We start from the raw sequence: 11,612 nt of genomic DNA, 5'->3' as shown, positions 1-11,612 counted from the left end.
TTTTAAGACAGAAATAATCCAAAAGCAAAAGGCACATCCACGTCTTTATTGTTGAAGTGGTTATTATTATAGAGCTGTTTGGTAGCAAACATGCAATCTGGATGTAGAGCCCTTAAATACAAAGTGGACAAGGCTGTATAAATAATATAATGTGCACTGTATGGCATGTAAAATATATACTGTGTATATTTATATGTATAAAACATGCTTCTTGGTTAAAGGAGAGCACTCAGTACACACATACACACACACTCACATAGTTTAGTCTCTACGTTCTATATAAGCCACATACACACAACAATGTGCCCAAACTCAGAGTTTGGTTACTTTTAATACAAAAATATCAGGACAAACACTTTTAAAAAAAACTTTCAATGGAAATAGTGCTGCTCAGTATTTTGACTCATGGGATATGATTGCATACCTTCATTGTTTCTGCTTCTCATGGGTTAATTCCCCTCATGTTCATGTTCAGGAACGATTTAAAAACTACATTTGTTAGCAGGTGGAGGCCTGTGGGTGACAGCACTCAAGTGTGAGGCCTGAAAAGGCAAACACGTGCAAGTTCACTCAGAGTAGTTGGTGATGACAGGGGGCTTCAGTCAAGTATATTTGGATAGAATACAATGCCTGTGTGTCGTCTCTGGTAAAGCCCAGATGTACATTCAAACAAAGGAGCCGAGCTCGGATCAGAAAAGCATTAACGGTGCACCCCTTGAATTCAGTAAACATTAACCCTCAGAACTGACAGTGCAGGATTGAAAGATGATTGAGGATCTCATGTCTGGCCCTTCGTCTAATGCCATTCAGAGCAGGATGCTGTTTACTTCTAACCGTTACCGTGATCATACAACGACAAACCGGTGATTCAGAGTGCGGCCGAGTCAGAAATCTGAATAAGAGGCACTCAAGGAATTATTTGCTCAAATCTGGGAGGAATCTCACACTCCTTCCTCCGCCTTACTGACTTTCCCAGAAGTCACAGCTCATTTGCTCAAGTACCTTATTCAAGTTTCTGTGACCCGTGTGGACACGCACCTGAAAGCAGGGTGGTGAGAAGCAGGAAGCTACAATCAATGTGAGAAGAAGCCAAAGTACAGATACTGTAACTGGGATCAAGTTCAACTGGAAGTCAACTCAACAAATTACATAATTTACCATCTTCTGAGTGTAGTGTTCCCCATTAAACCCTTAATATTGTTCACAATCATTAAACACAAAAATGTCCTTTTTTATTTGGCCACAAGAATTCTTAAAGGCGGAGTCAAGAGTTTTCCTGTTGGGTCCTTCAATCAGACAGTGTGTCTTGGTGAGAAGTGTTGAGGTAAGTGTATCCCCGTCTTAAGAGCTCTCTTATGTTCTGTCGGAGCCGAACAAGATACTCCAGCCCACCCCTCCCCCCCAGAGACACTGAATTGCTCGAGTCAAGGGCCCGAGAGAAGACTTCAGCTAACATACTCACAAGCCATCCAGCTTGCTGGAAAGATCGAACCGCTAAAGTTCAACAAAAGGGAAAACAAGACTTTGTAACTCTCACAGGCTGAAGCAGGACAGGGTGGGCTGTGGAGAAGTGGTGTGGAGTTCAGTGTGCTGATCTGCAGATGGAGCTTTGTATCGAGTCTTTGATTTAGGAGGAAACGCATCTCACCACCTTCAAGATGCACCGCAGTCCAGAGCAAGGTTAACTGGAAGAAGAGAGACCAACAAAGGTGGGGTTAGTCCCAGAAAATCCTAAATGATACATCAAGAAGATTAAAGATTTAAACAACAAGAACTAAAGAATCCTGCATCACGTGTTCTCACTTATATAACGTTTCAGTCTTCACCGAAGACCGAAGTTAATGAGTTTGTAGTTCTACGATTTCTGGTTGAGCCAACACACTGTATACACTGATACAAACACTTGTAACAAGCCAGTCACAGATATATCAGGCTCTGGTGTTAAAGGGAAAGTTGTATAACATTTTATTACCTCTCAGTGTTTGCAATTAATTTCATTGCAAACAGTGATCAAGTAAGAGAATTTTAAAAACACAAAAGATATTCTCATTTGCACAAGAGTGCATGTGCACAAAATTGATATAATTAGACATGTTCTGCCCCTAAATAAATTATTGAAAAAGTATAAAAGTGAATAAGTCTTATTTTAACCCTGAAGACAAAGATCAATAGTTCTGCTTCTCTTTCAGACACCCAGTGGTGAAGTGATCCCAGTCATCAGGTGAGCAGCCGTTTCCTTCACAAGGAATACAGAATATCACAGGGTCCAATGTGTGTGCACACAGCCCACCACAACCACCACCACAAACTGAAGACCAGGACTGTGTCCCCACATTCAGTGCAAATAAACAAACCTACACACATTCAGGAATTTAGTGGTTTACAGGGAAACATCTGGCTGAAAGAAGCAAAAGATTGGGGCAGTCATCATTTATACCAGTGTCCACTGTTGGATTCTTCTCTTTTCATTTTGAAGCCATTTGACCTGCGAGGGCTGAGGTCAGAGAACACAGGGTCATGTTGGCTGAGACATTTCTGACAGGATAATGTGACCAGAGAGCAGCACGTCTATCCTGAGCAGCTTTACAGATATAAAAGTTAATGCTCATGTAGTTGAGATGGTCAGCTACCACCCTGAAGACAACATTATATTTATGGGTCTCATGTTTTTCAAACTGGCAGAAATTAGGCAGCAGAGGGTCCTGAAACACTGATTTTACTTTCATTAATGTTCAGGTTTTATCTCAAGGGTTTAAAAAAAAAAAAAATCACGGCGGTTTGGACGGCTGCTATGAATCAGGGCCGCATGGAAAATCACTGCACAGCACAGCACAGCACACACTGCACACAGTGTTACCATCATCAGAAATGAATAGAGGAACAGTCATCGTCAATATCATCCAATGCCCAGTGCCAGTCCTGAAGACCAAAGTCTTGCAACCTGAAAGGGGAGATCAGTTCTGATGGCTAATGTTATATTATCATATAAGAGAGAGGTTATGTAAAGGGAGGACCTGAGAGACACAACAACACTGACCATATCTTACATACTGTATGTACAGAAACATGAAGACTACCTTTGTCCTTCTTACTATCTGGATGCACTGTAGCTGGGCTTTTATTAGGGGTTGACCAATAAGGCATTTTTGGAGTGAAACATCCAAAGGCCAACAGAGGCCAATTTCAGCATATTCAAACAGGACTATTAACATAACGAATGATCCAGAAAAGACAAGTATAATACTGACTTGTCATGGTGGAATAGTCTTTGAAACAACCAGATATGACTCACAACACATGGAGTAGAAATAAGTACAGCCCTGTAGTAAAAGTGAATTTAAGTATCTCATCGCGATCATAATTGTATATTACATCATTACATCAACTGCTTGGCCTCTCAGAGCCAGTAAATGTAATACTGATCACTTACACAATATATACGTATTGTGTTCAGTTTCACTAAAAAGCAAGTGGACGTGGGTTCTGTGGTGTAATCCAACACAAATACAAACAAGAACAAAACCAATACTGAAAAAAAAAAGCCTTGCCTGTTTTTTACAGCCTGTCTAAAAAGCAAAACCTGTTCGGACAGGCTCCACTGTCGGTGATTCTACCTGCTCTTGCTGGTGGGGAGCTGTCGACTGGGCCTCCTCATGGACTGGCTGGGTTGAACCTTCATGGAGGCGCGTGGCGAGGAGCGTGCAAAGTGCTCTGGTGGTGGAGGCTTCTTGGGAATCTTCTTGACCAGCCGGCTCACCCACTTCTGCTGCTCCTCCTGAGACACGGCCAGCAGCAGCAGGTTCTTGGCTGTAGATACGTCGTAGTTTACTGGTGGTAAAAGAGGAAGAATTTTCAGTTAGTATCAACATGTTAAGATAGTATGTTAAACCCTAAAACTACACTAATGCTGCACCAATCTTAGTTCATAGATGAGTGTTTTGGTAAAAACCATGTACTGAAGCATCCTACCTTTGCAGGGAGCAATGATCTCCTCCTTCTTATCCATGTGGTCTTTGTGGCACTTGATGTGGCAGCGCCGGCACTCCAGAGCAGGTGGCGGCTTGAACATGTTCCACAGCGGCTTGGTGCAGGCCTCACAGTTGGTGGGGAAGTGGTAGAGCGTGGGGATGAACTCGTGGCCCTTGTGGCAGATGTAGCTGGACTTCTCTCCAATGGCCAGCGGCTCCACAGGAAATTCTGGCTCCTTTTTGCTCTCGCCCTCATTGGCATAAAGAATCTGGAGAGAGGATCAAAGATGAGGATGGAGGACTTTTGTTGATTATCAAAAGCACAAATTTAGACAATGGATCAAACACCATACATTAGTCTATTAAAAAAACATTAAAGCAGATCTGGGACAGACCTGAAATATCCTGGGAATCTCTTTGGCATCAGCACGGTACACATCTGTTTGAGTGACAGGCCTCACGTGGAAGAGTTTGCTGTGTGATGGAAATTCGTCTCGTTATATCCCCTTATCAAAACATATCACTTGCATTAATGTGAACTGCTGCATCTTAATACACAAGCCAACACCACCACAGGAAACAATGGTCACACAAACTAAAGCTGGTGATTGAGGTGTCTCACTCACTCTATATCGAGCACCATGTAGGGAATGGACTGCTCTCTGTCTTGCTCGCTGTTGTAGAAGAGAATCTTCTTGCTGCTCACCACAACATACTGCAGCAACAGAACAGATATGGTGAGAAAACATGTATATCAAGGAAAAGTACTTTTTTTCTGCACCACCAAAGCCGCTTCATTCCCCCTTTATTCATACCTTTCTCTCCCATCCAAACTTTTTGGTGTTGTTCCTGACAGGGAGAGAGAGCCACCCCTCAAGCCTCGTTTCTGAGAGAGGATGAGACATGAAAGATTATATATGAGCACAATCTGCCAGTTTCTATTTAGATGAATGCTGTTTTCCTAAATGAACGGCTGCTTGACTTTCACATCACATGAGTGAACTGGATATTTATTCGTGTGCACCAACGCTGGGTACCTTTACAAACTGTTTAAGACTAACTGATAGCAGCTCTAAACCAGTTATGTCTACATATTGAAAGTGGATTTAGTTATGCAAGAGGGTGAATTACTTCCTGTTACATTTGCACATACACATTGCAAATGTGGCACAACTATTGCAAGCACATAAACTTATCTTTTTAAAGTCAGAAATACCTTCAAAAGTTAAACCTTGTCCAACCGACAAATTTAAAAAAAAAAAACAAAAACAAAAACATATCTGTCACAGTTTTATGTCACCCTAAATGACACCAAATCTATTCTGTATATATGAAGTTTATAGACTGACATGTTTGGGAAGGTGTCACACAGTGGTCAAGCTCTTACCTGCGAACGCATCATCAGCATCAAACTCCGGCCCGCTGCTGACACTGGCAGAGTCCATTGATTGAACACTGAGCGACTGCAGGAGGTTCCTCAGCTGCTCGATATCGCTGTCCTTACTGTCCAGAGCCATCTGCAGCTCAATACGCATCTGGCTCTCATCCGCCAATTGCTACAATTTAAAAAAAAAAAACAACAGAAGAAACAAGATCCAGTCAAAGATACTGGAGAGGATCGGGAATGATTATACTTGACATCAGAGACAAGAGAAATCAAAATTCTGGTGTCAACTTTGTGTGACCTACCGCTTGCATTTCGTTGATCTCTCTCTGGTATTTGATGATGGTGCTGTTGAGTTTTTCCTTCTCCGACCTCAGCTCCAGCTGCAGCTTCCTGTTCTCCTTCTCCTTTCGCCGCATGTCTGTGTCATTGCCACGGCGACTGCCTCCGCCCCGGACCTCCTTCCTGTTCATGATCTCCGCCAGCTTATTGACGGCCTGCAGACGGACGTGAGTTTCAGAGTTGTCTGGTTGTAAGAGAGCTTCAGGATCTGATTGGGTCGCTTCCCAGAAAATAACCCAGATCAAAAGGGCAGGTCTTCTCTAAAATGAGCTCTTTTAATTTTAAAACAAAACCTCTCAAATTGCTCTCTTAGTGTATGTAACAGTGAAGCACATACATAGTATTACATACATATGATTAGCAGTCACTTTGCTGGAGTTTAACACAGACTCACCTGAGTTTTCAGTGTCCTCTCAGACTGCAGCTGCTTGTCAAACATCTGTTTCATCTGGTTGATCTGCTGCTCCCAATCCTTTGATTTATCTGACTCTGAAAATACACCGAAACAAAAATGTGAAATGTGAACCCAAAAACCAGAATCTGCATGTGATAAAATTTTGGTTTCAACGTTTGAAGTTTAAATACCTTCTATTGCCTCCCTCAGTTTGTTGTTCAGCTCCTCCTTCTCATTGGCGAGGTTGGCAACGTCACTGGTCAGGGTGCGGTTGGCCTCCTCCAGCTGCACACAACAGGATATTCATTATGAGCACTGTCTACACTGTCTGCCACTGCCACCTGTTGTCCAACCTGAACACTGAAGTTTATTTCTGTTTCCACTGTGTCTTTAAAATGCTTGAGCATGCACTGCTGTGTGACAGTTCCTGTGACAGCACGAGTCAGAGGATAATGCAACGCACCGAACTGATGGTGATGTCCTTCTCAGCGAGCTCTTGGCGATGGCGGGCCATCATCTCCTTCAGTTCCAGCTCCTTCATTATCTTCTCCTTCTCCAGGTCTGAGTACTGCTCCTCAGCGATGGAGCGTGCCAGCTGCTCTGAGTCAGCCTTTGTCAGAGTGATCTCAAGCTGAGCTGCCAACGAGTCCCTGAAGGAAGTTAAAGAACAAAATCAAAGACTGAACAATTACTAATCACTAACACAGAATATAAACGTCTCGTTCATAAGTGTAAATGAACTGCCTGCTACTTCCTTATATTGTCTTGCCGTTGGTCACGTTTCACAAAGCACTTTTGGATTTAGTCACCGGCGTTTGAAGCGGATTTAAAAGGAAACAATAATTTTTTCAAACAGCAGAATCACCTCTCCTCCTGCAGCTCCTGCAGAGACTGCTGCACATCTTTAGTGAGTTTGTTCCTCTCCTCACACTCCTCCTTCAGCTCACGAACCTGGGTCTTATACAACGTCTGGAAAACACAGGACACAGGTCAAACACAACTCACAGGTAATATATTAACAAGAGAAGCAAGACAGTTTCATAACAATAATGGATATATACAGTGTGTGCAGATGAGTCGATAAAATAAAACTATGATAAAAGGAAACATATCATTCAAGTGCCATTAAGCAGCGGTTCACTGCACACAACAACGTGCATTAGCCACTGAAATAAGAGGAATGTTGTTCTGATGGCACATTACAGCCCACACACTCAGTAAGATACAGAATGTTAATGTGTTGCACTGTGCCGTTTTACATCAACATTTATAATAACAAAGAAGAATTACAGACTCACAGAGAAATACTGCTCAGCCTCTAACTGGTCCTGTAATTCCTTCATTTGCCCGTCTGTGTCTTGTCTTTCTCTGTGGACAAAAACAAAAAACCTGTATTACTCATCATGCTCGTTTTGGCTCAACTTGACAGTAGGAGTGCAAGCAAAGAGTAAGATGCAAAGAGTATAATGAAATGTGCACTGACTTGCGCAGCTCTTGGTTCTGTTTCTCCAAGCTGCGTTTAATGTCCAGCAGGTGATTGGTTTCCTGTTTGAGCTGCTTCTCTGAGGTTCGCAGAGTGCTGAGTTGCTGGTTCTGGGCCTTCAGGTCATTTTGAGTCAGGGTACGTTTCTGGGTCTCCTGCTCGATCTTCAATGTCAAGTTCTTCACCTGAAAGAAGGGACAAAATACAGAAGGAGAGAGAAATGAGGACTGGCTGTTTATACTGTTTATAATGTTAAATTTGCCTTTCTTATTCTTCTGTCTGCACTTCCTGTCTTTGTAAACTGAATGACTGTTATTCCTCTCCACCTCAGAATGGACACAATGTTACATAAGCTTCAGGATTTGTTTCTCTAGATTTCATTTAATATCTAAACACTTCACTGGTCTCCTGCACAGAGTATAAACACTTGCCTCCTCAGTGAGGCGGTCCTTATGCCTGCGGAGCTCGTCTAGTTTCTGTAATGCCTGTTTGTAGTCGCAGTCCATCATGCTGCTGTGTTTCTCCAGCTCCAGTATCCTGTTCTCCAGACGCAGTTTGGCTACTCGCTCCTCCGCCAGCTTCTGCTCCATCTCTGCATGAGTGTGAAGACGAGATAAGGTGGTGAGGCGGTGAAGAAAACCACTGTGATTTATTTTAGGTTTTTACTCTTAGACTGACAGAACAGCTGGAACTCACACATACTGGAAAATTGTGATTTGTTTGTAAAAAATTAACTATTTTTAAATTCTAATACAGTTCATCTGTGTTTGTTAAAGCTTATATAACAAATTAAAATGCAAATGAAACACCATCAAGTTTTCACTTTGATGATAAAGCAACACACTATTTGTGAGTTTCTGGCAGGGTTGACAATATTGCATTTCTCTGATAAAACATTTAATCTTAACCAGGTTCGGCTCATTTGAACTCAGAGGAAAAAGATAATCGGAATTATAACATGGACGTGAGCTGATCTGGGCTTCAGTATTCATTCACTGCTCATTCGAGGCAGAATTACAACAAAAAACTGTATCATTTACTGTAATGCAGCCTTTTAGACCAGCAAGAGATAACGTATAAATTAATATTCAATATATCTTAATTTCACAATATTTTAATAGCCACAATCCCAGTGGATTTCTACCCTCACCAATACTGAAATTACATCAATATACAGAATTTAGACCATGCACTTATGTAACTTCCCTTTTGAAGCAATTGTTGCACAAATAAAAAGTTGCACTAGAGTGAAGTCAGTGAAGTCATCACTTCAGAAAGTTCGAGTCTTACATTAAATCTTTTTCCTTCACAGGATATAATGTCTAATGTGGTCCAAGCTGGGATAAACAGGCTGTTGAAGTAAACAAGCAGGTGAGAGAACAACATCCTCGAAACAAAAGGTTGATGCCCTCACCCTTCATGGACTCTGACTTGGCTCCCTCTATAGTTACTTTGATCTTGCTCTTGTCTGCCAGCAGTGCCCTGGTGGCCTTATGAGAGCTCTCCTCCTGCTCCAGCTCCTGCTGCAGCACCTTCAGCTTGTAGGTCAAATCAATCTCTTTGTTGCTCTTCTCCTATACAGACAGGAAACAAGGGTGGAGGTGTTGTGAGAAACCTGGCTATCACTATAACAACAAACATCCTGGCAGAAACACAGCACCCTTTCAATCATGCAAAAATACTAACTGCTATAGTAAATGCATTAAAGCTCTGAATGATTTTAGTAAATGCCTGCTCTATTTTTTCATTTATATTGTCAGGGAACAATGCTGTCCCTGAACTAAAGGCAGTTTGAATTGTTCAATGGAAGAAATCATCACCATTGATTACTACAGTGCTTCTACAGTTACAATTCAGTTAGATTTTCTTGATGTACCTTCTCTAGGTCAGTGTGCTTCTCCTGAAGCTGTCTCTTCTCAGCCTCAGCTTTGGACAGAGTCTGTCTCTGCTGACGTGCCTCCTCTTCCAGACCAGAGATCCGTCCTGCAAGATGAATACAAGACAGTCCTCAGAGAAGCATGTTTCAATGAGAAAAAATACATCCTCATCGTACACTATATGCACTATATGCTTACACATAATCCCACCAATCAAAGCCACAGCGGGCAGGTCAGGGATTTTTCTTTTCCTTGTCTTATTGTCAGTAATTCCATGCGCTCCAATGAGTTTATTTACATACACACAATATCCTGATTGCTCAGAGTAATCAGCTTTAGATAATATTTGGATTCTGAATATTAACATGGTTCAAGTGAATGATTTCTCTCCATTATCCTGGTTGGTTGGAGAAAGTGGTTCACTGCAGATTTAATTACAATAGCAATTTGACAAAAGCTGATGAAACAAAGCTGACTGCAACATTTTCACATTCAAACAAATGCAGAGACCGAGCTGCGTTTGCTTCCAGTATGACCTCACCACAATTCACACAATCAGATAAAAGTCTTTATAAGACAGTTTAAATAGCCTGAGTGCTGCTTTAATCAGATTATGGTTGAATTATTAGCCTTGATGTAAACATGCTCCCTTGAATAGTTAAATAAATGAATCCTGGGACCTGCTACTGTCGCACACTGACCAGCTGCTATGGAGCATGTTGGTCAGCCATTGTTTTATTCAAGGGCTTTTGAGTGTCTCATACTCACTCTCTGTGCTAAGATTTGTTAAACCAGCGTGACAAAGGCGGCTTAAGCCTTGTCTCTGTAAATATCATTTACATATATATTATCATTTGTATTTTTTTATATCTGGACTCGTGGCCTTTGTGGCTCCGTACAGCCGCTCCAGACAAACCTGTTTTAATAAAAACTCTTACAAATAAATTCAAATCAACCTCTCTCACACACAGACCACAGACAGTGAATGTGTTGTTTGCTGAATGGATTCAGGCGACAGTGCAAACTCTTGAGGCCCGGAAAGCCTACTTTGGTGCCCTCAGTGTTTGTGTGGTACATTGCTTTTGGCCACCTCACTGCCCTCTTATAAATCTGCCATGTAAGCTGGAAGGCAGGCAGAAGGAGAACGATTTGAAGTGGCAGAGAAAACTCATTTTTAAACAATGCGTGTAATAGAATTTCCACCTCATGAAAATGCAGGTAACCATATCAGCAATTCCTAAAACAGCATTTCACACACTGAAGTGCACACCTGCAGCCTGCAGCCATGTACCTGTTCCAACTATTCATGACCAGATTTTTTTTTCCTGATCACACAAATTCCCATACTCATATGTAGGTGTTGCCTGTTGTCTCCTGTGTTTAGTTTATTGTTCACAGGGGTTTGGTAGGAGCGAATGTGAAAAGACCCTGGCTGGAAAAAGTCACCTTAAGAATTAAACAAATAAAAATACATATATTCAGAGTCTTTCCAGGCCTGTGTTTGTTTCACCTACCCATCAGGTCGCTGATGGTCTCTGAGCCCTGGCTGTGCTCCCTCCTCTCCGTCTCCAGAGCCGCCTGCAGGCTGATGCATTCCTTCTCCAGACTCAGCTTGCTGCGCTCCAGCAGGCAGCACTTGTCCTGCAGCTCGCGTACGTTGGCCTCTAGCTGCTGCAGCTGCTTGCTGCTCTCCGTCTGGGTTTTACGGAGCCTCGTCGCCGCCTCAGACTCGGCCCGCAGCAGAGTGTTGGCTTCTTCCAACTGAGGGCGACAATGATTGAAAAAAGTGTTTGAAGATCAGTCAGGAGTTTGATTTGGTTACTCATCACTTTATTTTAATCTCTTTGTTGACAGTTACAGTATGCTGTGAGTCTTGTGCATTCTTACTTTCAGATGAAGTATATTACATACACAAAAAATGGCTCAATGAAATACATGACACACAATTAATTGGCACCTGTTTAGAGTGATTTTATATATTATTGATGTCTGTTTATATCAAGGCTTTATTCCATAATATCTCCAATCAATGATGTAGTGAGACAAAACATTGTTTGCAATCCTATAACTCAAAAATAAATGCATACAAAGACATAAATCTTAATACTAGTTAAGGAAAAGCTTTTCTAATTCAGATCCCACTGACAAAACTAAACACTAAGTA

At 41.9% G+C, this 11,612-nt stretch overlaps 1 protein-coding gene across 1 annotated transcript in view; it reads right to left on the bottom strand.

The window, feature by feature from the left end:
- Positions 1-31: 31 nt before the first annotated feature.
- Positions 32-11,612, bottom strand: part of rock2a (rho-associated, coiled-coil containing protein kinase 2a) — a 33,470-nt gene continuing 21,889 nt past the window's right edge. The window contains exons 15-32 of the mRNA XM_056393162.1: positions 10,963-11,209; positions 9,448-9,554; positions 8,986-9,145; positions 8,003-8,163; positions 7,572-7,756; positions 7,387-7,456; positions 6,954-7,057; positions 6,552-6,738; positions 6,280-6,373; positions 6,089-6,183; positions 5,658-5,849; positions 5,356-5,524; positions 4,784-4,854; positions 4,595-4,683; positions 4,364-4,442; positions 3,970-4,237; positions 3,615-3,828; positions 32-1,685 (exon numbers count right to left, since the gene is read on the bottom strand). Coding sequence (XP_056249137.1) covers positions 1,682-1,685; positions 3,615-3,828; positions 3,970-4,237; positions 4,364-4,442; positions 4,595-4,683; positions 4,784-4,854; positions 5,356-5,524; positions 5,658-5,849; positions 6,089-6,183; positions 6,280-6,373; positions 6,552-6,738; positions 6,954-7,057; positions 7,387-7,456; positions 7,572-7,756; positions 8,003-8,163; positions 8,986-9,145; positions 9,448-9,554; positions 10,963-11,209 — 2,496 coding nt within the window. The 3' untranslated portion in view covers positions 32-1,681. The remainder of the gene's footprint in view (positions 1,686-3,614; positions 3,829-3,969; positions 4,238-4,363; positions 4,443-4,594; positions 4,684-4,783; positions 4,855-5,355; positions 5,525-5,657; positions 5,850-6,088; positions 6,184-6,279; positions 6,374-6,551; positions 6,739-6,953; positions 7,058-7,386; positions 7,457-7,571; positions 7,757-8,002; positions 8,164-8,985; positions 9,146-9,447; positions 9,555-10,962; positions 11,210-11,612) is intronic.

This window comes from Seriola aureovittata, chromosome 13, assembly GCF_021018895.1.
Source record: "Seriola aureovittata isolate HTS-2021-v1 ecotype China chromosome 13, ASM2101889v1, whole genome shotgun sequence".
NCBI classification, from domain to species: Eukaryota; Metazoa; Chordata; class Actinopteri; order Carangiformes; family Carangidae; genus Seriola; species Seriola aureovittata.
This window is presented reverse-complemented; position numbering and strand designations above follow the sequence as displayed.